This window comes from Hyalella azteca, unplaced genomic scaffold (genome assembly GCF_000764305.2).
Source record: "Hyalella azteca isolate HAZT.00-mixed unplaced genomic scaffold, Hazt_2.0.2 contig8814, whole genome shotgun sequence".
NCBI classification, from domain to species: Eukaryota; Metazoa; Arthropoda; class Malacostraca; order Amphipoda; family Hyalellidae; genus Hyalella; species Hyalella azteca.
Window position 1 is genome coordinate 32,754 of NW_025938899.1, and position 26,826 is coordinate 59,579.

At 36.6% G+C, this 26,826-nt stretch overlaps 2 protein-coding genes across 2 annotated transcripts in view; both read left to right on the forward strand.

Annotated features, from left to right (window-relative positions):
* Positions 1-5,514: 5,514 nt before the first annotated feature.
* LOC108680615 (transmembrane ascorbate-dependent reductase CYB561-like) lies at positions 5,515-16,359 on the forward strand. The gene is given in 8 exon segments (XM_018169488.2): positions 5,515-5,575; positions 9,079-9,197; positions 9,931-10,068; positions 10,338-10,348; positions 10,350-10,493; positions 12,188-12,342; positions 13,337-13,530; positions 14,572-16,359. Coding segments are annotated over 7 exon segments (762 nt in total). The 5' UTR covers positions 5,515-5,549; the 3' UTR covers positions 13,506-13,530; positions 14,572-16,359.
* Positions 16,360-20,867: 4,508 nt separating this feature from the next.
* Positions 20,868-26,826, forward strand: part of LOC108680616 (AF4/FMR2 family member lilli) — a 53,850-nt gene continuing 47,891 nt past the window's right edge. The window contains exon 1 of the mRNA XM_047881767.1: positions 20,868-20,904. The gene's annotated coding sequence lies outside the window, so the exon portion shown is untranslated. The remainder of the gene's footprint in view (positions 20,905-26,826) is intronic.

Below are 26,826 nucleotides of genomic sequence, written 5' to 3' on the forward strand. Positions count from 1 at the left end.
TGAGCTCGAAACCGACTGAGATTAATGGTTAAACTTTTGAGTTTAAAGTTATTGCGACTGAGCATTATGAAAGCCCAGACAATAACTGGAAAAATTTTTATTTGTTTTACTTTATACTCTATTACTCATCGATCCGAGAATCGTTGATGCATTGGATGCAATCTTTTAGGCTTTCAGATTTTGCTCACAATCAGCTTCAAATAGTACGCTATGTATAAAATAAGAGTTTAATTTACAGCGATTGGTAAAATATTTACGGCAAAGATTGAATCTGTTTAGCGATGTTAGTCACTCAGATGTTAGTCACTCATTAATAATCTTCACTATTTATTTTCCTCACCTGAAGATGAGATAGTATATCACTTTCACCGTCAAGGAACCTTCATAAATCATGTATCTAAGCACTTATTTCATTAATTGATAATTATTATAAAATTTGAGTGACACCAAGAATTAAATTTTAGAATCGAATAACCTCTTAGTAGAATAAATTTATATTTCTTCCACCACAAACAACTGCCTGCATTTAATACAAGAATTTCAGCATGGAATATTAGCAGTGTTTGATATATGTGGCGGCGTGTCATGCTTATGCTAATGAACACGTGGCAGCGACGCGCTTTTGTGGCGATTGTGGAAAATTGGGAAAATTGGCCGCGTCGTGCAGGGGCGCTGCTGCACCTGCTGCCCTTATTTAGCGCGGTCCCTCCGCGTCATGAGTCGTTAGACTGGCGCACAATCAAACGCAATCCCAGAATGGTGACAAGAAAAATAGTGAACTTGTAATGTATAATATATAATTTATATATTTTAGTTATATTATATCAAATAATCCCATCGTCATGAGTTGTTAGGAATGCTCGTGCGCACAATTAATCAATCAAAAACGATCGGAGCATAGTTGTTACAAGAATAATGAAGGTGTTAGTTATTTCGTTATATATTCTTATTCATATGAATTGCAGCGTTAGCTTGAGTTTTCCAGTCGCCAATTTTCTGATTGAAGCTCACATATTATCATTTGTCAGTCCTACAGAAATTCGCTTATCTTTGCAGGAACAAATGTGTTCACATCATCCGCGGTCGTAAATTTTACGATACACAGCCTTTTATGGTGTAATGAGATCAACCTATCCAAGCACTTAATATTAGAAGTGCCGTAGTTAGAAATTGGATTCTGCATGGTACTGTTGTATACCATACATGTTGTCATCCAAACACTTATTACTACAAGAAGCGGCGTAGTTAGAAATTGGATTCTGGTACTGTTGTATACCATACATGTTGTCAACCTGTTAAAAAATTTCATATTACTTCCCATAGAACTCGGTTAAATAGTACTCATCGTTAAATCTGCATGATTATTAGAAATTTAATCACGTTTAATTTCTGTTAGCAATTTACGTCTTTCGAGTATCAAATGGTCGAAAGCAAAAAGGTTGGAGCAGCGAGTCGTAGGTTCGATCCGTGGCTAGCTGTGAATATACTGCAATACCGCTACTAGGTGGCGCTTACATTGCGTGACCATAAAAATGTTGTCCAAGCGAAGCCACAATACATCAATACATGTTACCTTAAGCATAATAATAATAATAATAATAAGCATGTTGGATCTTAAGCATAATAATTTAATCCCAGATAACATTTACCCTTCAATTATTTCTCCATCCTCCAAAGCATAAAAAGAACGAGCAAGTATTTCGTGGTTCGCAGTAAATGTTCCGTGGCGACAATAAGTTTTAACTTAACACAATGAACGAGACTAGAATTTTTCGGTCATTTTAATTCGCATGCCTGTTATTTGTGTCATCGTTCCTCCATGTTTGAAATTTAGTATAGTAACTTGACCATAGGACTGTACCAGTTTTACTTGAATGGGAGTGAATTTGTTTATTCTTCGAATTGTCGCATATCAAACTATTTAATGTGCTAGATATCTCATTGGTGAGATATTAGGTAATGCATAACCTAAACTTCAGTAATTTACAACGTACACAGCGGAATTTATTACATATAGCGATTGCTTTCTTTCGCTCTGCGCCACCCAAGATTCAGCTACAGAAGCGAGTCATTCAACAACTTCTGCTGACTGTCATTTGCAGTGTTGAAAAGACAGCAAGAAATGAACGATATATTTGTTTCGTTCATAACCGTTTTATAATTATACATAATAATCATTTTTTGTAAAGGTTTGTGTGCGTTTGCTGCCTGAGTTTGGCAGTAATATTTGTCGTGCTGAGCTGTTATATATATGCTGAGCAGTTTTATTTTTAATAATGAAATCATCTGAGATTGGAAAATGGTAGAAATCTAGATTAATTAATTGAAAAAAAATTTTTAATTTTGTAAGCTTGTATTGGATTCAGACAATCCAAGGCTCAAATTTCTAAACTGACTTGAATGTGAGTTCCGTGCTGAATGTGGATAAGAACGGACCTGTCTTTAACAGCGTTAATTTGTTTTTAAAATTGTATGCTACATTCTGGATGATGGGGTTTGGGATGAACGGATTCAATCTCAAATTAACAGAATTATTATTTATTTAAATGATAAACTTATAACAGAATTATTATGTAAATGTTAATAAACAATGTTAACAATGTAATTATGTTAATGTTAATAATGTAATGTTAATAAACAAATAAACAGAATTATTTTATTATAATTAATCTCAAATTAACAAAATCCCGCGGGCAATACCGGGGCCTAAGACAACATGCCAGTAAGCTATGAATTATGAATCATTGCATTATAACTTTCTATTTTTTCATTGCTGACCCTAAAATTTGGATGCATAAAATCCCTATTGAATCCCTTCGCAACGATTTCTGCCTTGAATCATTTTTAGTGAGCAATGTCATGGATTACGTGACAAGTTTCGATATCTTAAATACTTCCATAGTTTAGATTTATTTCACACTTTGTCGTATGTCTATTCTTCTTAAATTTATCAAAGAAACGTTATTTTTGCATTGTAAATTAAAGGTTTCAATTGCTTATTCCTCCAAGTACATTGATCACATCGTTTATTCAATTCTTATATCTAAACTAAAATTCTCATCCCTTGCCGTACTACTCAAACTTTTGTAACTATTTTAAATATGAGGAATAGAGAGGAAAATAATTTGTTTGCTCAGATAAGCTAAGAATTGAATACAATTTTAAGTGATTACGCTTAATGTTCGTAGATTTGTTGCAACGGTCAACAAGTGCTGCGTTATTTCTCTCGGGTGACTTTCTTTAGTTTCCGTCTAAAATCAAACTGCCGTCGTTTTCGCTGATGTTTCTGGCACATAGAGAATTATTTCTTTGGGAGACTTTTTGTTGATAAAAATTGTCTTGATTTTTTGACTTAATTAATGACAGAATTGTTTCAGTATTTAACAATACTATTCTCGCAAATTCATGTTCTTATAGTTATATTACGCTCAAATTTTTCTCCGATGCGTCAGCGCTATCCTATGTTTACCCTATCAAGTTAATTTTTTAAATTCCTTATTTATTCATCTGTTTTAAATCTAAGTACCCAAAGTTATCATATGAAAAACATTTTGCTTCATCTTGAATGTTATATTTGTTCACAGAAGTGCTTTCTCTCTTCACTGATGCAGAGTATCGCGCTTTCTCTTTTCTTCCTTCCTACACATAACGCGGGTTAGATCGATACACGAGCCAAGTCGGCAGGTGTATGATTGGCTTCAGCAATTCGCGGGCTTTATTCTTACTGGCTTATTCAAAATACTGACTGATAACTCCGTGGTGCACGACATTGGCGCTTAGGCTTTCAAGGATATACTGAAGTTTTATATATCTCGTTTATGTCTAGTATTCTAATAGTTTTACTTTTCATTCTAAATGTGGCTGCAGCACTCGTGGTCATCTATCGGAAAAGTTCCAGAAATTTTTTATGAGCGTCAACAAAATGCTGTTATTGTGCGTGGGTGGAGAGCTTAGAGAACGGGTGGTGATGTTAGTGTTGTTGTGCAGTGCAAGCTACGAAGACCGTGCCTGGCGCTCTCAATAATAATATAACGTTTAGGAGAGAAGAAGAACTGTTTGTTTGGATATCAAGTTAATCTGTGCAAGATTTTATTCTGTCTCGTGAGTATTGAATATTTTAAATGATATTCATTGAATAGTTGAAAGGGTTGATGTGCTCGAGCTTGCCATATGGTGGCTCGTGGGGTGAAGCAGCAGGCTGAATGAGCGTAAGAGTATTCAGAAATCATAAAGAACCGTCTCTACTAATGATTCTTATGCAATAACTTTTATTTGTATTTGTTGATTAGGAATAACATTGTAATCACTATTATCACTATTATGAAGTATTTTATAATATTAATAAAAAATAATTTTATAATATTTATAATATTTTATAATATTATTAATATACTTCATAATAGTGATTAATAACATATTAATCACTATTATGAAGTATTTTCCGCTATCCCTTTTGAAAGTTATACCTTACTGGATTTCACGGATTTCTTCCATCCTAATTTTTATCCTAATTTTAATATCTTGACTGACTAGAGGTCACGATCGAAGCGCTGAAAATTTCTTCCCTCATCTCAAACTTTCCCTGAATTTCTGGTCGACTGGAATCCGCGGTATTAAATTCCCACCATTCCTGATGGCTCGTTCCTGCTCTGCGATGCGATATGACCATCTGATTGTAAGTAGATTTAATTTCGTCAATCTTTTCATCTGCCGGCAAAAGTTTGCAATCCGTAAGAGATTGTCAGCCAATATTAGTCTAAGTAGATTTTATTTCGTCAATCTTTTCATCTGCCAGCAAAAGTTGGCAATCCGTAAGAGATTGTAAGCCAAGATTAGTCTAAGTAGATTTCATTTCGTCAATCTTTATATCTGCCAGCAAAAGTTGGCAATCCGTAAGAGATTGTCAGCCAATATTAGTCTAAGTAGATTTTATTTCGTCAATCTTTATATCTGCCAGCGAAAGTTTGCAATCCGTAAGAGATTGTCAGCCAAGATTCATCTAGCACATTTTTATTTCGTCAATCTTTATATCTGTCAGCGAAAGTTGGCAATCCGTAAGAGATTGTCAGCCAATATTAGTCTAAGTAGATTTTATTTCGTCAATCTTTTCATCATGTGTATAAGAGACAGTACTTACTCGCTNCGATGCCTTGCCTTCCCTTAGGGCTTCCTAAATTAATTTTTAAGTCTTAACCATAATAGAAATTATAAAGATAATTTAAAACTATCAATATCAGCCACGAAATTTTAGGAAGTTTCTTCAAAAATATACTTGATGGATTAACTGTCTTTATTGTTTGTTTAAAGTTATTGTGGCGAGCTATGTGTTATTAAATCCTGTTCACTAAAACATTATCTGTTGAACCCGTTTATTCATGAATGTATTAATTATAGAAGTTTTTGCGCAGAGTGTTACTATGTAAGCAATTTACGTATCCGGGCGACGAGCGAACACGTAATTATACTTTATACTTTAATTGTACTTTGCAATTATACTTTATAAAATAAAATACAATTACTTTATAAAATAGAGAAAAAACTGCCACGCAATGCTAGCTTCTCCCTGCCACCCAAGGTCAGTTGCTCGTATGCATGATACGTTTACCTACTTTTTCTGGCGTTTGTTTAGTGTTATTAGGTTTCTTTATTTACTGAAAAATATTAGCATATGATTGAAGTTATTATTTAATGGTAATCGAAATACTCGTTCGAGCTTTGTTGTGGTCTTTTAATTTTTTGTGTTTTTGCGTCTTTTGTTTTTCAACCATGGAAGAAAATTGGTTTTTATTTGGTTTTTGTGTGCAAACTCATGTGTTTATAATTTTTGTTTTCTTTGGATGTTATGCAGGAAATATTTGGTATTTATATACAAATTTGTATTAATCATTATTGTTTTCTTAGTATTTTATACAGGCAAAAAGTCAATAAGCTCTTTATTTATAAGTTATACCACCTCCACTACGCCGCCTGTGGAGAACGATCGTTCCGATAAGTGCCGTTTACAGAACCCCTCTTGGGTTCCTGATACGCTTTTCTCTTCACGCCTTTACTGCCTATACCATAAATATAAGGCATTGAGATGCCTTATGAAATTATAGTATATTGCCTTTATTGCCTATACCATAAAAACTATAAGTCATTGAGATGCCTTATGAAATTATAGTATATTGCTTTGGCTTCCAACGCTCATGGCTTCAAAGAAAGAAACCCAAATGAAAATATTGCCGATGTGTTATTTGATGTCACTAATATTTTGTCGCAAAAAAGTATACCACAAAAAAATATGAAAAATATCATTCTCATCAGAATACTGAGGAAATGTACTATGTAATTCGTACACGTTTTCTTTCAATAGATAAGTATTTCTCGATAAGTATTTTCTCGATAAGTATTTATTTCGAGCTCTAAGTTCTGCCAGCCAGGACATTATTCACCAGGGGCCTATACTTTCAAAAAAGTTAAGAGATCGTAAGTTCATCAGCCAATCATTGACGGCCTTTCAAGCAAAATCCACCAATCATAGACAAGAAAATAGAGCGTATATACTTACGTTCACTTAGCGAATTTTTAAAGTATAGGCCCTCGACATTTACGCTGCGTTTGGAGCCTCTTTTAGAAAAGATAAGGGAAGGAAATCTTGGGATATTCTCAGGTCGCCTCGACATTTACGCAGCGTTAGGAGCCTCTTTTATAAAAGATAAGGGAAGGAAATCCTGGGATATTCTCAGGTCGGGTGAGGCAGGAGGGGATGAGATGAGGGAGGCACTGCAAAGAGTGGATTGATTGCTCTGACCTCCTCGCTAAGTGAATTACTGTGCCAGTGCCGCAGCCGCCATATGGTCCACTGCTGGATTTCACGCAGCCGCCATATGGTCCACTGCTGGATTTCACGCAGCCGCCATATGGTCCACTGCTGGATTTCAGGGGAGCTTTTATCCCGTGAGGTCGAAAGTTAGAAGTAGAAGTTGTCCCCTTTTTCGTTCAAGTTTTATGAACTTCAAGTTGTTTTGCTAGTAACGTGTCCCACGATATGCCTGTACTTAAAGACATAATTAAGACTTATTTCAAATCGCGATACACTTTTTAGCGCATTTTCTCATTATTGGAAAAAATGCACTATTGTGCTCGCCATGTCCGTCCGTCCGTCCGTCTGTCCGTCCGTGACTTCAAGTTTTCGTCGACGAGAAAATGCGCTCTCTGTCACTCACTGCAGTGAGTACTGAGTTATTTAAGTGTTCTAGTTATAATTACATATATGTAGCAAAATTTTGATGTCAGATTCTTCTAAGGCCAAAACACTTTTTGAGTACCATCAAGTGGGGTGACTTTGGCCACCACTACAACAGAAACATATGGCAGCAAAACAAAATAATAAAAGTTGGCCAAAGTGACTGGGTGACTCCGGGGTGACTTTGGTCAACGTTTATTATTTTGTTTTGCTGCCATATGTTTTTGTTGTCGGTGTGGCCAAAGTCATCCCTGGTGGCTGAAGTCACCCCACTTGATGGTACCTATATATAAGGTTTTCATCTAATAACTGTCCAAACGGTGCAAGTCACACCTATACCCAATGGTCCAAGTCACCCCAGTTTACTTTCAAAGACACTACGTATAACAATTTCAAGTCTAAATGGTATTATTTAACTAAAATGAACTGAAGTTGCTTAATAATTTCCTGGATTTAATATTAAGTTTTATATTCCTCAGGTAAAAAGTTGGTGTAGGACATGGTCCTTGCCTCTGCCTACTTTGCTGCTGTTGTGTGCAGTTGACCTCGAAAGTGTGAGTGTTCAATGTGTCTTCTCACGGTCACCAGGCATATCATTAAAACAACAGGGATTAAAGCTTGGTAAAAAATTTTTGCAATCAATGTTCCAAAATTATTTGCCTAGAGGGTCAATTTTTGGGTGCAAGAGGATAGTTGCAGATGAATCAAGTCAACTTGTATAAATGTGATGATTTTTATATTATTTTATTATCTATATTTGCAAAAAAGTTTTAAGAGTTTTGTTGCTGTAACTGATGAAAAATTTGCAAGTTACTTTGATCAAGCAGATCAGAATCATTTGTGTGACCTACTATCATTATTTAATGAAGTCAATGATGACATAATTTAAACTGAATTCACTAGCATGCAGAAACAATTATTGTTCATTAACAACTGAGAATTAAAGTAAGGTCAGTGCAATTTTTGTATGCATTGATTGCAATTAAAATTCAATTGAAACCCTGCATACTTAACACAGTATTTTCATAGAGTTTTTTTACTTCAATAAACTTTTTTTTTGATTTTCTAAGAATGTTCGAATCTTGGTAATTCGTTATCCGGCAAGACAATATTTTTGTTTCTCCAACTTGACTGTTTTCTCGTGTCAATAGCCACCTGGCCACTGGGCTCAGTTTTAAAGGTGTGGTGAGTGCCAAGTTAAGGTTATGGCAGCTGTTGCGGTGGTGACAGTGACACTAAGCAGAGGCGGTTAGTGTTGCCTGTCAACAGCTCCATAATGTGTTGCACCTAAGCTGTGTTAGGCAACTGGTGTTGCTGCAGCGCTAGTGCAACATGCCTGGAAAGACGTCTTAATACTTGCTTGTCTTATAAATAAGACGTCTTTACTTCCCCCAAATTAGGTTTGTTTTTCACGTGGATTAGGATTACCACTTGTCCTAACTCAACATGTTCCCGTTCTTATTTTTCTAAAGGATTAGGATTGCTTGCCCTAACTCAACATGTTCCCGTAAAGCTAGTGTGTAGAGTTTCAAAATTTGAATATAACGAAAAAACTTGCACGTCTTTATGATATAAAGACGTCTTAGTACTTGCTTGTCTTATAAATAAGACGTCTTTACAATCCCCAAATTAGGTTTGTTTTTCTAAAGGATTAGGATTGCGTGCGCTTACTCAACATGTTCCCGTAAAGCTAGTGTGTAGAGTTTCAAGGCCCGACAAAAGGGGGTACTACGGCCGTTAGCTGCCCGGGCTAATGGAACAAAAGTCGTTATTTGTAATTATTTGGATACTATGAGTATTTTTGCTCAACTGTTGTCCTATGTTTCAGTATATTGTTTTATTTGTGGCAGACGCACGTGGGAGGCTAAAGACGAGGAAGGGTCGTTGGCAGGCAGGGTAACAAGGATGGAGAACGACGCGGCGAGCATCAGAACCTTCAGAAAAGTTTACGTCTTCACGCAAATAGTCGGTGAGTGGATCACTGCCATTCTGTGTACGTTTACTTACAGCATTATTGATATTGTTATTAGTATTATTATTAATGATGCCTTCTGACCCAGATTCTTTCATCGTAGCCTAACTCTTCATGCGATAACGGCCTAGTCACTACTTCTGTACGTTCACTTGTAGCATTATTGATATTGTTATTAATATTATTTGTTAATGATGCCTTCTGACCAAGATTCTTTCACCGTAACCAAAGTCTACATGCGATAACGGCCTTGTGTATTTAACTCCGCGTTGTTTAGTGCAGTATTTACAAGCTTGTTGTCAAGAACTTCGTAGATTTCTGAAAGTTTTCAGTCGTACTCACGATTGTTGTAAAGCTTCACCGAACTTCAAATCAAGCTTTAATTTTATATTCATGGTATATGAGTATTTTACACATTAGTGCCATACCTGATGTATTTAAATCATTTTAGTATGTTGAATGGCCGTCAGCTATTAATTACCGACTCTGATAACTTGGTACTTATATTTTTTTTAATAAATTAAATCCAAATACTTTACTTCGTATGCTACCATTATTTACATAGGCTAGAATTACTTGTTAAAAATAGAACGCTTATTCCTACTACCAGCTTGTGCATAGCGGTACCAGCTTGTACGTATTAGTACCAGCTTTTACGTATTGATACCAGCTTGTACGTATTGCTACCAGCTTGTATATGGTAGTATTAGTTTGCCCGTACACCTACCAGGCATACTGGTTGTCCTGCTGGTGGTGGTATGGTTGGCAGTGTACCATGGAGGCTTCACATGGCGCAGTACCCCAGGCGTGGAGTTCAACTGGCACCCAGTACTCATGGTCACAGGCTTGGTCTTCTTATCAGCGAACGGTAGGCCCTATCATCCATCTTGTGCCTTGGTATTAGAATAAATCTTTCTTATCAGTACGCTGTATTTTTCTTTCCGTGTAACTTGCATCCTCTTTTATTTTTCACGTGGATTAGGATTACCACTTGTCCTAACTCAACATGTTCCCGTTCTTATTTTTCTAGTGGATTAGGATTACTTACCCTAACTCAACATGTTCCCGTAAAGCTGGTGTGTAGAGTTTCAGAATTTAAAAATAACGGAAAAACTTGCACGTATTTATGATATAAAGACGTCTTAATACCTGCTTGTCTTATAAATAAAACGTCTTTACATTTCCCAAATCAACCTGCACAGCGACCCCGACGGCAACCCCGCCCCAATCCCCAACTTCTACTCCCTGCACTCATGGATGGGGCTCGTCGTGCTCATCCTCTTCGCCCTCCAGGTCCTTTTCTTTTATTTTCTTTATTTTCTTATTTTCTTGATTTTCTTATTTATTTTATTTTCTTGATTTTCTTATTTATTTTATTATCTTGATTTTCTTATTTATTTTATTTTCTTGAGAGTTTCCGTGTTACTAGAACTTACATGAATTTATTATTATTGTTATCTCATATTTTCTTCAAAGTTTCCGTGTTAGTAGAAATTTCATTAATTTATTATTATTATTACTTCTCAAGATATCCATGCATTGGGTATATTTAAAGTTATTGCCACTTTTATTTCTTGTTGTGATTTTATATATTTGAAAGTTTTGGCATTAATGCCTATATTAATGTAAAGTATCCATGGAATGGATACTTTTTCAGGTCCCTTTCTTTTATTTTCCTGAGATTTTCCGAGTTGCTAGAATTTTAATGATCTTATTATTGTTGCTTCTCAAGATATTCGTTTTGTCAAGATATCCACCGGGCACTATATTTACAGTTATTGCTACTTATATTTCTTATTGTGATTTTATACCTTTGAAAGGTTTAGAGTGGAATTTTTGGAAGAGTGGCTCATATACTCAAAATCCATCCAGCTTTGTAACTTGAAAACTTCGAAAATATCAGCTAATTACAAAAGGACGTTATTGTTTCATATTATGAGATCCAATATGATATGTGCACTTGTTAGCGCATTCTCTCATTTATGGAAAAAATGCACTATTGTGCTCGTCATGTCCTTCCGTCCGTCCGTCCGCCCGTCTGTCTGTCCGTCCGTGACTACACGTTTTCGTCGACGAGAAAATGCGCTCTCTGTCACTCATTGCAGTGAGTACTGAGTTACATTTTTTTATATTACCCCTCAAATTACATCCTTAATGCAGTGGGTTATATTACACCTCAAATTGTATCCTCGGTTCAGTGGGTGTTCGGACTGGTAAGCTTTGTCCGTTCGTGACTTCATGTTTTCGTCGACGAGAAAATGTGCTCTCTGTCACTCACTGCAGTGAGTACTGAGTTAGGTATACTGAGTTATATTTATCTTTTATCACCTCCCCTAAATTACATCCTTAATGCAGTGGGTGTTCGGACTGGTAAGCTTTGTCCGTCCGTGACTTCATGTTTTCGTCGACGAGAAAATGCGCTCTCTGTCACTCACTGCAGTGAGTACTGAGTTATATTTTTCTTATATCACCTCCCTCAAATTACATCCTTAATGCAGTGGGTTATATTACACCTCAAATTGTATCCTTAATGCAGTGGGTGTTCGGGCTGGTAAGGGACTGCGGCAGAGTCTCAAGGACTGGTACCTGCCCCTGCACCAGTACTTTGGTCTCCTCATCTTCCTGGGCGCTGTCGTCACCAGCCTCCTGGAGTCCGTCCGTCCGTCCGTCCGTCCGTGACCTCAAGTTTTCGTCGACGAGAAAATGCGCTCTCTGTCACTCACTGCAGTGAGTACTGAGTTACATTTTTCTTATATTATCCATCAAATTACATCCTTAATGCAGTGGGTGTTCGGACTGGTAAGCTTTGTCTGTTCGTGACTTCACGTTTTCGTCGACGATAAAATGCGCTCTATGTCACTCACTGCAGTGAGTACCGAGTTAGGTATACTGAGTTATATTTTCCATATATCACCTCCCCTAAATTGTATCCTCGGTGCAGTTATATTTTTCTTATATCACCCCCTCAAATTGTATCCTCGGTGCAGTGGGTGTTCGGGCTGGTAAGCTTCCTGTACCCGGGACTGCGGCAGAGTCTCAAGGACTGGTACCTGCCCCTGCACCAGTACTTTGGTCTCCTCATCTTCCTGGGCGCTGTCGTCACCAGCCTCCTGGGCATCTCTGAGAAAGCCTTCTTTGCCATGTGCGTCGCATTAATACGTGTTTTTCTATACCAGTTTAATTGATCCAGTTGTACCAGTGATCCAGCTATACCAGTGATCCAGGTATACCTATCCAGGTATACCAGTGATCCAGCTATACCAGTGATCCAGGTATACCTATCCAGGTATACCAGTGATCCAGTTATACCTATTTTATACCAGTTTAATTGGTTTTAAAGTTACTAACTGAGATTAAGTTTCTATGGTAAAATCCTTCGTTGCCATGTGCATCACTTTAATAAATGTTTTTTTCTATTTTATATCAGTTAATTTGATCTTAAAGTTTCTCTGATGTAGTTAAAATATTTTTATATTTTATAACAGTTAAATTGGTCTTAAAGCTCCTAACTGAGACTAAGTTTCTATGATATACGTAACCCTTCGTTGGTGCGTCATGTTAATAATTTTTTTTCTATTTTATATCAGTTTAATTGATCTTAAAGTTTCTGAGATTTAGTTTTTATGATAAAAACCCTTCGTTGCCATGTGCAACACGTTAATAAATCTTTTTTCTAATATATAACAGTTCAATTGGTCATAAAGTTTCTAACTGAGATTAAGTTTCTATGATAAAATCCTTCGATGTCATGTGTGTTGAATCAAGACATTTTTTCATTAGATACTAGTTGGATTGGTCGTCATAGTGTCTGACTAAGATTAAATTTCTATGAATAATTTTCTCTGAATAAGTTGCAGACCTATGTGAATTCATTGGTGACTCACGCCCCAACCTAATCATGCTTGTCACTTTAACGCCGTCATGATTGCCACCCTAACATCGTCATGATTGTCGCTTTAAGATTGTCACCCTAACGTCGTCATTCTTGTCACCCTAACGTCGTCATGTCGTCATAATTACCACCCTAACGTCATGCTTGTCACCCTAACGTCGTCACGATTATCATCCTAACGTCATCATGCTCTGTCACCCTAACGTCGTCACGATTATCATCCTAACGTCATCATGCTCGTCAGGCCGAAGACGTACTCACAGCTGCCAGTAGAGGGGGTGCTGGTGAACTGCGTGGGTGTGCTGCTGGTGCTGTTCGCAGGCCTCGTGGTGCACCTCACGACGCACGCACCTTATAAGCGACGCACCACCGAGGAGGACGTACTGCTCGCTGCTGGTGCTTATATGGAGTAGTGATACTCTGCAGTCGGAGAAATGGGTGAGACTTTGTCTGAATAACGATGCATTGCGCTGGTGATTATATGGAGTAGTGACATCAGGCACTCGGAGAAATGGGTGAGACTTTGTCTGAATAACGATGCATTGCTGCTGATGCTTATATGGAGTATGGACATCAGGCACTCGAAGAAATCGGTGAGTAATTAATGTATAATGATGCATTATATAGACATTATTAAGAAAAAATGCCTAAATAATGCATCATTATTTAGACATCATCATCATTTTAGACGATGATCTCTATGATGATTATGATTTATGCGATTATTTAGACAACATCATTCATCAAATGCATCATTTTTTAGGTCTAAATGCATCATTATTTAGACATTATTGTCTAAATAATGACGCAGTGCTCCTGGCATAAAGGCGTATTAGTGATACGTGTGGAAAGTGGGATTATATTTGGACAACATGACAAATTAATTTTTATTTGTTTATTATGTGCCTCCCTGCACTCGAAGAAATCGGTGAGACTTTGTCTGAATAACGATTCATTGCTTCTGGCATAAAGGCGTATTAGTGATACGTGTGGAAATTGTGTTTCTATTGGGACAACATAACGGATTAATTTTTATGTGTGTATTATAGGTCGTTCACACGATGGTATCTAAGTAACAGTGAACTGAGAACCTAGCTTACTTTCTCGTTATTGTTATAGTTGTTAGTACTCACATATAGCTGAATTATTTCTTAGATAACTGAGTTATGAGTAAAAATTTAAGTATTTATTTGAAATAAATTTCATGAGGTTCAAAGCTGGTAATGTTTTCATATTTTTATTGAATAATAGCTGAATTATTTTTAAGATAGCTGAGTTATGTGTAAAAATTTCAAGATTTATTTAAAATAAGTTTTATGAGGTTCAATGCTGGGAATGTTTTCATGGCTATATTGAATAATAGCCGAATTATTTTTAAGATAGCTGAGTTGTGAGTAAAAATTTCAATATTTATTTGAAATCAGTTTTATGAAGTTCAAAGCTGGGAATGTTTTAATGTTTTTTTTGAACTTCTTGCAGACGTACGGCGTACGCTCCGCGGTTAACGGCAAGATGTTGGCTCCCCTCGTGTTGTTGGTACTCCTGATGTTTAAATGAAGGATTCACAAAAGTTTTTTGTTGAAACAAGACACAGTACTAATTATTTTCCAATGAGTACTTCGCTTTATAATCCTTTAATTTTGTGATTCTTCATCGCGCAAAACAACACAATCACAGTAACAAATTTTACTCGCGCAAAGCTGGCGTTCGTGATAAGCTAAAATATTATTTATTCAGAATTTTATCCGAATTTTATCCATCTAACCTTCATGCTAGTTTAACGATCGCTGCAGCTAGTGAATAGAGTGTTCTCTCTGCACCGCACAACGCAAGATATTTTGTGAAGACTTATACCAGGGCTGTGCGACAAATATATTCTTTTCTACTGTTTTCGTTTCGAAAAAATCTAAAAAAAAAATTCTACCGTTTTTTTTTCGAAAACTACATAATTTGTAGTCCTGATGTATGATTTGCAAATTGTTTCATTTGTTATTAGAGTTATTAGATGACCATGTCGCTATAGAACCTTATTCACTACACACGTGGGGCCTTCCCAGCATAAAATTCTACTTGAGTTAGTTAACATTTCAAACGTTGTCTAGTCGTTGGGTTTTATACATCGTGACAGTTCGTCGTTGTTCTTAGGTATTTAAGTTTGTTTCACGTTATTTTGTATATTTTATGTTGGCACGTGTCATGAAGGCCATATTTTAACAGGACCCTATAGAAAGGTTTTAACAGGAAAATAGAAAGAGTGGCTGTTTTGTTGGGCAAAATAGAAATATTGAATGAAAAGAAAAAACATTTGAATATTGGGACAAAATTAACAGTGGAATGGAAGCGTGGAACTGACGTATACCTACGAAAAAGTTTTATATGTGTTTGATCTTAATCCTTTTATGTGTGATCCTTCAAGGTTCATTTGTGTGTGCTCTGGATTTTTCTTGCCTTGGCTGTGTGAATTTCGTTTGCAATCAAGTGCTTATGGCGTCGAATTGTGTTGTGGATATGGGCCATGTATGTGAATTCATCTAGATTTGATTTTGCAGTTTATTTCTAGGGAGAGCTGTGTTTCACTTATGTTATTAGATGTGGGCTGTTCTTATCAATTAATATTAATCTAATGGATTCAGTGCTTGTGAGCGTCAAATGTGCCTGGAATAAAAATTTGATTAGAGTCTTACTCTGAGACGTTGTGTGTCGATGTCGCTCGGTACCGTAGATTATTTACTGTTTTATTAATTTTATTTTATATATATATTTACTGATTATAATTTTATTTTGTCCGAAGTTGTTTGGGGAAATTACAACGAACAAATGTACTTTATTATTCATATGATGGTGCAACTCCTGCATTAATCAAGGATTTACTGAAGATAAACCACACTCCTAATCTTTATTTTTCACCCTTTAATTCATGCACGTAAGGCAATATAATAGCTATTATTCAAGCATAATCAGAACCTATATTTTATGATATTGCCTATCTTACTTATTAATTTGATAAGTTAATGAGAATTTTGCGCAGTTGTTAGTATTTGTGACCGCAAGTGATCAACCGCGTGAGTGTTGAATGTTTTAACTGAAACAAATCTATAACTTGAAAGTTTAAATTACACTAGCTCTATGTTTTATAAATGTTAGTGATAAAATTATCTCTCTAAAATAGATCTATGTGCAGAATAAGGGGCATGCTACTTGGCATCTGGTGTCCTGCTGGGCCCATACTTTCAAAAAAAGTTAAGAGATCGTAAGTTCATCAGCCAATCATTGACGGACTTTTGAGCAAAATCCACCAATCATAGACAAGAAAATAGAGCGTAAGTACTTACGTTCACTTAATCATAGACAAGAAAATAGAGAGTAAGTACTTACGTTCACTTAATCATAGACAAGAAAATAGAGCGTAAGTAATTACGTTCACTTGACGAGTTTTGAAAGTATGGCCCCAGGTTCAGATTAAGTTTCACTTCGTTAACTTGACAACTGCATTTACTATACACTGTTAGAAAAAATTGCCCCACTGGCGTTCTAGTGGCCGGCCGCCCCGTGAAAATAAGCTGTTTCGCCGTTTTTATCTGATGTTTTACGGATTTCTAGCGTTAAATTAGAATAAAAACGGTGACACGGTGTTTCTTTTCATGTGCCGACCTGCCACTGAAACTACAGCTCTAGAACTGACCATACAAGCTGACTTCAATCAACTGCAGCACTAGAATTGACTACATAAGCTGACTTCAACTAGAACACTAGAACTCTAGAACTAACACTCACGCTGACTTAAACTTGAACGCTAGAAGTGAGCGCACACGCTGCGTATAACGCAGAACGATGACGTATGAACATAGCAAAAAAAGTACGCACCATCATCATGTGTAATGACATTTGCTGTAAGTTAGCCATAGTGGAGTATATATATATCATATTTGTACTATATATATCGCTAACCTAAATATATGTACTATATTTATAGCAAGCCTGGATAGCACCTGCGTGTCAGTCTAGTTTGCTAGCTATGGGAGTATTTTTTCTATGTGCCATCAATGTAGCTAGTACATCTCATCCCTACTACTCCGTGTCTAGAAGTTCTTTTGATTCAAGATGTCATTGACTTAACTAGTTTTAATTTGTTTTCCGTTGCAGCATCTCATGCCAAAAAAATTTCCTGAGAATATTGTTCAGCTTGCGATTATTTTTCTTTGTTCTCTTCATCCATTTCAAATTATTGGGCAACTCGGATGTGTTGCATTAGTTTTTTTTTTTCATTAAATAAAGCATTCCAACGATAGTATTAGTTTTCTTGCAATTAAACCTAGCATTCCCACAATCTTATTTTCAATGTCTTATTGACCAAAACTAAGACTCGTTTGAACAAAGTGTTCTATGTTCGGAGGTTTCATCCGAGGCTTTGTCACTTACTTTGTTCTGACCGAACTATGGATATTCTTATCATCTATTTTACTTGTATTGATTCATTATTTTTTCTTACTTGTTCAAGTTGTATTTTTGTCCTTTACCTGCCTTTCATACTGATTGTCCCACATCGAAAGAACCTGCCTTAGCAGAGACAAAATTCGCTCATTCTGAGTCTCAGCAAAGATTAAGTACGCTCGTTCTGCAAGTCTTAGCAAAGAGTAAGTGCGCTCATAGTAGAATAAGTCTCTGCTAGACTAAGCCCGCACTATTGGCCCCGTTCCAAGGGGTCGCCTGCCAAAGACCACCACTGTCCTGGATGTAATGGACTATCATGATTCCTGCCTTCCGGAACGTAGCCTTCAACACTTCAAGCCGTCCGTATCTAGGCCGTGGGTCGAACGGCCACTTGTCGAAGGACGATAAATTTTGGAACAGAACTATGCTATCTGAAACCTAACCTCAGATGCGGTGAACGTAAAATTACTTAATTTAACGATTCCTGGAAGTCATTCGATCCGCGGCCTGGTGGTGCACGACAGGTGGTGGTCAAGGCCGGAAAAGGACAGAGCCGAGTGGTACACGGCTGATTGGTGTAGGTCCGGAGAGAGCCAAGGCGTTCGATTCAGGGCTTAGTGGTGCACAAAATTGGTGGTGCACGGCTACGCTCCCTATTGTACTCAGAACTTGGACGGAAATAAAATTTTCTGAAATTTATATGGGACCAACTAACAAAAAACATGTTTTATTTGGTTCAAATATGGAACGATTTTCCTGTTGAAACATTTACCGGAGGCATCGGTTTCTTCCAACTACCGCATGCTAGAATTCCTTCATCGGGCTTTTTCCATATATGCTTGTTTCACGGTTATTTTGTAGCGAATTTTGTCTTCCCTTCTCGCGTAATCCCTTCGTGATTTTTTTAGTTGTTTCAGCTAAAGAATCGTATAAAGGATTTTGGTAGATAAAGAGATTAAAAAGAACGGGAGCTGCGCTCCCGTTCCAAGAATTAAACGCAAAGATTTGGTTCTTCGCCAGTATCCAAACAGTGCTTGTTTAACCCGCTGCCCCACCAGGTCTGCGTTGGAAATTAAATCCAGCGAGCTAATTAGGAGGCGAGTAGAGTGGAATTTTGGTCTGTCACTGTCGTCTAAGACTCATACGTTGGTTGATAAACGAGATTATAGGGTTATAGATATGATCCACAATGATATCAACATTTCGATAACTTTTTTTGTTAAATTCTTTAATGATCAAAACAGCTTAAAATATGAAGTAGAAAAGTAACAACGATTTTAAATATTATTTGTAAGTTTGTTAGTCTCAAGTATAGTAAATCCGCCAGTGAAGATGGATTCCAATGCCTCAATATATACAATACCATGGATTACACCGGCCACGAAGGCACAATCTCGGAAACCTAGCCATCGAATTTTACGGAAATGAAAGAATATTTACAATTCTTATTTGGTTATTAACATTTTCAAACTAAATGTTATTCGAAAAAGAGAACCGACTCAATTTGGATTGTTGTGTCAAACTTTCAACTTACAGGATCCTTTTGGACAGAATCGCTTACATATCAATTAGGTCATGGAACCGAGCCCTTCAAGTAGGAAACAATGTTCTCGACAATACTCAGGACAAACAGTTCACCGATCATGGCAAACTTCGACTACTTTAAGGGCGTCTCATCTTTGTAGCAAAGCTTTAGTTTTAATTATCCTGATACGCTGATGCTGAACTTTGCTACCGTCGCGACTGATCGGTGAGAGCTAAAGAATAGAATAGAAGTGTCGGCGTTGAAGTAATAGGCCCATGGCCTGTTGCCGATTCTTGAACTTTTCGTGACTTGATTCACAAGGGATCCGGCCTTTGGAACCCGATCTTTTCATAACTGACGATTGATTGAGATAGCTGCTGGACTTTCCTGCTTTGTCATCAATCTTTTTGAGGTGGAGTTGAAGAAACGTGACACAGCTTTTCATTTCTTCTTTAGCTCTCATCTAATCTCAATGATACAGTTACTTCTATTCTATTCTATTACCCACGCTACATCTCCGGTCAATTTCACTTACATGATGAAGTTCAAAAGTAAGCTAGTGATACAGTTTAAATTCACAAATTAAACTGCCCGCAATGAATGGGATCCTTATATTCTTTAATTTTCTTTAACTGGTATGTATGGCTTCACATGTGTTCCTTCGATTTATGCCAGCAATTTATGACCTAGATTTTCATTAGACAACATCAGAACAACCAATATTTTATATAAATTATCAATATTAGCATTTTCCTGCATTTTTTTGCATTTGACAGTTGGTCAGGCGTAAGTTGATGAGGATATATAAACAGAATCTAAAATATATATCTCTCTACGTTCGTCACACTGTTTTTAGTGTTCACATCTATTACATCACATGGTCTCAATTTAGCAAATTTAGCTACCGGACTCCATATCAGCCATTAAAATACTTAGAATAAGAATCTCGATGATGAGGTTCAAATTTACGCCGCTTTCTTTTAAAATGTAACTTTATAGGAAGCGACAATTCCAAATGCGAGCTTATATTGTTTGCAAAAATAAAATAAAAACTAACTCCTACCACACTTGATGTGTGAGCCTTTGCCATGGTGAGCATTTGTAATTTACAAATAATAGCAACTTTTCTTCGCAGTGAGAAACTAAAGCAGGAAAGTTATTGAATTATTTTTTTCGAAAACTTGTTCTATGTGAACCAGAACATATGTGAGATTGGCAATTCTGATAATAGGATGTCCAAGCTGAAAGTACGAAAATATTAATTAAAAAAGGCAATAATGAATAAATTCTCAAGTGCAGTACAATAGAATTATCATTAGCTCTATAATAAAAAAATCGTAGTACTCTGACAATTACATTAAAAGTTATTGATTCGACGTGTGTTAGATAAATGAGCTCAATCGCTTCTGCGTTCCAATTGTTTCTCGTCTGAGGCTCTGAGCGACTAGTAGTAAATAATGGCTGCCCGTGTGTGCGTTGAATTGCGCGAGTTCGGGTAACATTTTGCGCTTTTCGATACAATTTTGCTACACTAAACACAAGTTTATGGCACAATTGTCAACTTAAACTTTTGTTAAATCTAAAATGAATATAGTTTCATTGAATTGTACAGTATTTACTTCATAATATTCTATCTCGTGATGGTACCTCTGAGTATACTATGTAGTTAATTAGTAACAAAAGACTTTCGCTGCTGTTTCTTTTTACTGAGTTTTACATGTATACAAAATTTGATTGATAATCGAAATTGAGTGATAAATCATTTCTTAGGCGTATTATGGGCAGGCTTTTAGCTTCAACTCCTGTGCTTCATAGATACCTGCTGACGCTGAGGCTGCTGAGCTTTATTCAAACAGGTGAGTCTGCAGAACGAAACTCGTTCATTGGCACATTTTCGCTCCGATTTATCCTTGCAAGTTGCAAACTATATTGTTACCGGTAGTATAGACTATAGAATTCATGAAAAGTAATTTGACGTAACATTTGCTGATTGTGAGTTTGAAAGGACTGAACTGAAGTGCTAATGAAAGCCTAAACCAAGAGAGCACTGAGCAGGAAGTTAAGAATATTTAAGAACAGTTTGGAACTTTGGGTGGAATCTACTGTCTGTCTTTTTAATTTTTCAATAGACTTTTAATTGATATTAGGCTGATTTGCTAACAATTCATATCATACAGATTGGTTATGTTTTAATTTGACTGGTAAATATATCTGGAATTTTTATCAAAATGAAATATACCTTAAGTTTAATTGTCTTGCTGAAATTTCTAATACTTAATAGGATTGACAGGTGAATAATAGGATTGACAGGTTGGTTTAGGTAAAATTTATCAATGATACTTTGTGTATTCAATATAAATCCTGTAAAGTCCCTTGCTTGGTAGAAAAATATTAGCTTAGCTACTTACAAAAGAAGTGTTTTGATCTCTGATTAAATATTAATGATGCACAAGTTGAATTAGTTAATGATATGATAACTTATGCAAAATTCTGAATTGGTAATATATTCCCAAGTTTAAATAACAATATGGATTGGAAGGCCTACTATGTTAAACCTTCCACTGCAAGGATGAAATTCAATGTTTTTTTTGTGAATTTGCATATATATTCTCTGTGATGGCAGAATGGCATCACAGAGATCAACATGCATTCTGTAAATTGCCCGACATCATAAGAGTGGCAGCCTCTTGTGAGCTCAGTGTATTTCTTGGCATTGCAGTTAGTAATCAGATGCAATAATAGCCAGGTATTATTGCTTAGATTAGTTGCAGGTGCGTATAATGCAGTAGGAAGTGTAACATGGTATGGTAGGCCTTTTGATCTATTTTGTTATATAAATGTGAGAATATATTACCTGTCCACAATTCCACACTGCATGATGATGAGTTGGCTTGGCAGATGTATACTGCACAGTCGGTTCATGACTTATCACTTGTCAATAAAATTAAAAGCTTTAGTATATATGTGTGATATATAATACCGTGAAAAAAACACTGTATTTGTAGTGCTGGGCAGCGAATTAGCTCCTATATAATTACTGAAAGAACTCTCCCCCCGCCCCCCTTTCATGAAGTGTCGTGAACGTACAAATCAACGTACAGAGATGGTAATGGTACCGTTGGATAGCTCAGAATGTCAGCTTTAAGATGAGACTAAACACGTAACTGCAACACAACTAGAGTAGACACTATATTTAAAGAGCTCAGCAGCTAATTAGTTCCTATCTAATTACTTGTAGAACTCCCCCACCCGCCCCCCTTTCATGAAATGTCGTGAAATCATAAATCAACGCACAGATATGGCAGTGGTACTGTTAGATAGGGCAGAATGACAGCTTTAAAATGAGTATAAAAACCGAATAAGTGAAAATTTTCAATTTTAGGGGAGACGCTCCCCTTAAATAATAGCTCTTTTTCATGGGTCACATTTTTAATTTTTTTAACCTATTAGATATGCAAACTTTTTAAATCTGTCTATTGTTTTACGTAGCCTCAGTATTAGGCCTTTAATGGCCATTGACAAAATTTTTAAATGTCAAATAGTTTTTGAGTTTTGGGGGTTTTTGTTGAAAAAACAAAAAGTGGTCTAAGTTACCCCGGGAGTCAAAGTAACCCCATTTTACGGTACTTGACTTATCACTTGTCAATAAAATTAAAAGCTGTAGTATATATGTATAATATATAATAATAATAGAGAAAACTATGATTTGTATGGTTTAAGCAGCTGAAAACATTGTTATACAAGAAGTGCATTATATTATGACAAACCTATGATCATATACCGGTACTCTTGTAAGTTGTGAGAAATTATATATATGAGAAAATTCATCTAACAGGAATCCTACAGCTCAAGGAATGGCAGGAAATCTCTAGCAATGGCTCAAAACATAGATATATATTGCATGTCTGTTTGTGATCCTTTCTGGAACATTAGCCAGAAATTTCCTGAAATTGCAGGTAAAAACAATAATTTCACTGGTGATTTACAGAAATTGTAGGTAAAAATAGGCCACTTTTCTTATTTTTTGCTGAAAAAGTTAAGAATAGGCCATAGGAACCAGTGAAATTGGCCAGATTCAGTTGCGTTTTTGGTAATTCAGAGGTGGCTTCTGCCCAATTTTCCATGCCTGGTTGTGACTTGTGTGCATGTTTCATTCCTAGATCATGGCTCATAGTTCAAATATTCTAAAAACCCAGGATCTTTTATTAGTTATATATATACCATTAAATGACACTACAAAGTTTGAAAAATGTTTTTATCTTGCTAAAAATTTACTGTTTAGTACCATTAATAGAATAGATCATTTTTATTGAAGGCTAGTGACTCATGTGGCAATGTCCATGTCTATTTATATTGAGGCATATATATCTACAATAGATGACCAGAAAATTCATTGATTTATATTTTATATTATCAGGGAGTGGAACTTTTCTTCAGATGATGGTAGATTAAAAGGCAAGTTTCTGTAAGTAGCTTTTGTTTATTTACAGCATTTTGAATAGATTCGAAATGTCGTTAATGAACAAAAGCTACTTCCAGAAACTTGCCTTTAATATACTGTCATCTGAAGAAAAGTTCCACTCCTTGATAATATAAATCAATGAATTTTCTGGTCATCAATTGTACCTGTATAAACAAGTAAATTCTGCCATCTAATACTAATTGAGGCATATGTGTATATATTCATTGCTACACTACCCCTTTCCATATTTTCCCTCATCTGGCTGCTAGACAGGATGTAGGAGTAGGACAGTAAGACCAGTTGTAGCTTGGTGCTCTTGTAAGATTAGGTATAAAGAGTAACTTTTTTGTGTGAAATTTGAATGAGAATTCTTTTAAACAAGTCTTGAATGGTACTTCAATAATTAACTTTCAGTAATTTAGTGAATGTTGTTGTTAATGAAAACAATGAATCTTGCGCACAAAAATGAATGTGTATAGTCACATTGAGAAAACTTATGATATAGGTACCAATTCATAACTATATTCTATGTATACTGAACATTACTGTGGCAAGATTACTTAGCCCACACTCAGACTTGGGTGGTGCAGGCTTCAATAGTACTTTTTTGTCCTAATTGTGCCCTCTGGAGCACATGTAGCTAGTCTAGTCTGGGGTTAGATAATCATTCACAATGAAATCTATTTCATTGCATAAAAATAAAGGCAGCAAAAGAAAGTGTTTAATAAGTTTCTGGCAAAGCCTCCAGTTATTGCCCCCGTGCTGTTGGTGCCATAATTATTCATGTAATCTGCATGTTACGACAGATTTTTTCTAAGCCATTTGCACTAATTTACAAATCTCTGTGAAATTTGTATTTTTAGAATGGGTTGAAATGGTAGTTGCTTTTTACAAGAACTAGTTTCTTTCTTACAGATTTCCTCTAACTATGTGTAGCTGAGACCAAATAAAATGTTATTGAAATGTTGATCATTGCAAGTTGGCCACTAAGTACTTGACTTGTCCTTAACAAGTGATGCATCAATCTTTCAATTAATACATCTATATTATATACAAGCTATTTAAAAAGATATAAATATACTTGAAAAATTGACTTGATGAAGTTTGCCATCTCATAAAAATTGCATCCACGATGTCCTCCCTAAATCGCATTCCATTAGGTTTTGTTAGTGCTCTGTAAATTTGTTAATAACAATTCATTTTTTATTAGTGTTCTATTTATATTTACACATATATAGGTATACGGTATATACATATATGTTTATGCCAAAATTTTGATGTCAGATTAGAAAATATATGGTATTCTACATGGAATCAAATGTTATCTTATTTATGTACCATAAAATGGGGTGACCTGGACCATTTGTGGGGTGACTTGTACCATTTACAGGGTGACCTGGACCATTTTTAGTGCTTAATTTTTCGTGATACAAATATTCAAATAGTAAATATATAAAATATAACTCTTTATTGCACCTGTAGGTTATCTCATGGTACTGGTACATCAAAAGCTATCAACACAATTTTTCTAAGGCAAAAACTTTTTGAGTATATATTAGGTTTTCTTATCTTGAATGTCCAAACAGTGCAAGTTGCACCTATACCCAATGATCCAAGTCACCCCAGTTTACTTTCAAAGACACTACAACAACTTCAAGTCTAACTAGTATTAATAACTAAAATGAACTGAAGTTGTTTAATATTGTCCTGGATTTAATACTAAGTTTTATATTTCTCAGGTAAAAAGTTGGTGTAGGACATGGTCCTTGCCCCTGCCTACTTTGCTGCTGTTGTGTGCAGCTGAGCTTCGAAAGTGTGAGTGTTCAATGTGTCTTCTCACGGTCACCAGGCATATCATTAAAACAACAGGGATTAAAGCTTGGTAAAAAATTTTTGCAATCAATGTTCCAAAATTATTTGCCTAGAGGGTCAATTTTTGAGTGCAAGAGGATAGTTGCAGATGAATCAAGTCAACTTGTATAAATGTGATGATTTTTATATTATTTTATCTAATTTTGCAAAAAATTTTAAATTTTTTGTTGTAATTAATGAAAAATTTGCAAGCTACTTTGATCAAGCGGATCAGAATCATCTTTTGTGACCTACTCTCATTATTTTATGAAGTCATTGATGATAAAATTTAAACTGAATTCACTAGCATGCGGAAACAATTATTGTTAATTAACAACTGAGAATTAAAGTAAGGTCAGTGCAATTTTTGTATGCATTGATTGCAATTAAAATTCAATTGAACCCTGCATACTTAATACGGTGTTTTCATGGCTGGTTTTTACTTGACTAAACTTCTCTTTTGATTTTCTAAGAATGTTCGACTCTTGGTAATTCTTTATCTAGTAAGACAATATTTTTGTTTCTCCAACTTGACTGTTTTCTCGTGTCAAAAGCCACCTGGCCACTGGGTACAGTCTTTAAGGTGTGGTGGGTGCCAAGTTACGCTTATGGCAGCTGTTGCGGTCTGGTGACAGTGACACTAAGCAGAGGCGGTTAGTGTTGCCTGTCAACAGCTCCATAATGTGTTGCACCTAAGCTGTGTTAGGCAACTGGTGTTGCTGCAGCGCTAGTGCAACATGCCTGGTGTTGCTGCAGCGCTAGTGCAACATGCCTGGTGTTGCTGCAGCGCTAGTGCAACATGCCTGGTGTTGCTGCAGCGCTAGTGCAACATGCCTGGTGTTGCTGCAGCGCTAGTGCAACATGCCTGGTGTTGCTGCAGCGCTAGTGCAACATGCCTGGTGTTGCTGCAGCGCTAGTGCAACATGCCTGGTGTTGCTGCAGCGCTAGTGCAACATGCCTGGTGTTGCTGCAGCGCTAGTGCAACATGCCTGGTGTTGCTGCAGCGCTAGTGCAACATGCCTGGTGTTGCTGCAGCGCTAGTGCAACATGCCTGGTGTTGCTGCAGCGCTAGTGCAACATGCCTGGTGTTGCTGCAGCGCTAGTGCAACATGCCTGGTGTTGCTGCAGCGCTAGTGCAACATGCCTGGTGTTGCTGCAGCGCTAGTGCAACATGCCTGGTGTTGCTGCAGCGCTAGTGCAACATGCCTGGTGTTGCTGCAGCGCTAGTGCAACATGCCTGGTGTTGCTGCAGCGCTAGTGCAACATGCCTGGTGTTGCTGCAGCGCTAGTGCAACATGCCTGGCGTTGCTGCAGCATGAGTGCAACATGCCTGGTGATGCTGCAGCGCTAGTGCAACGCGCCTGGCAGGCTGGTGTTGCTGCAGCACTAGTGCAGCGTTGGTTGTGTTGCTTCAGCGCTAGTGCAGCATTGCCTGCGTTAGTCCTAGAAAGAGGGCGACGCTAGC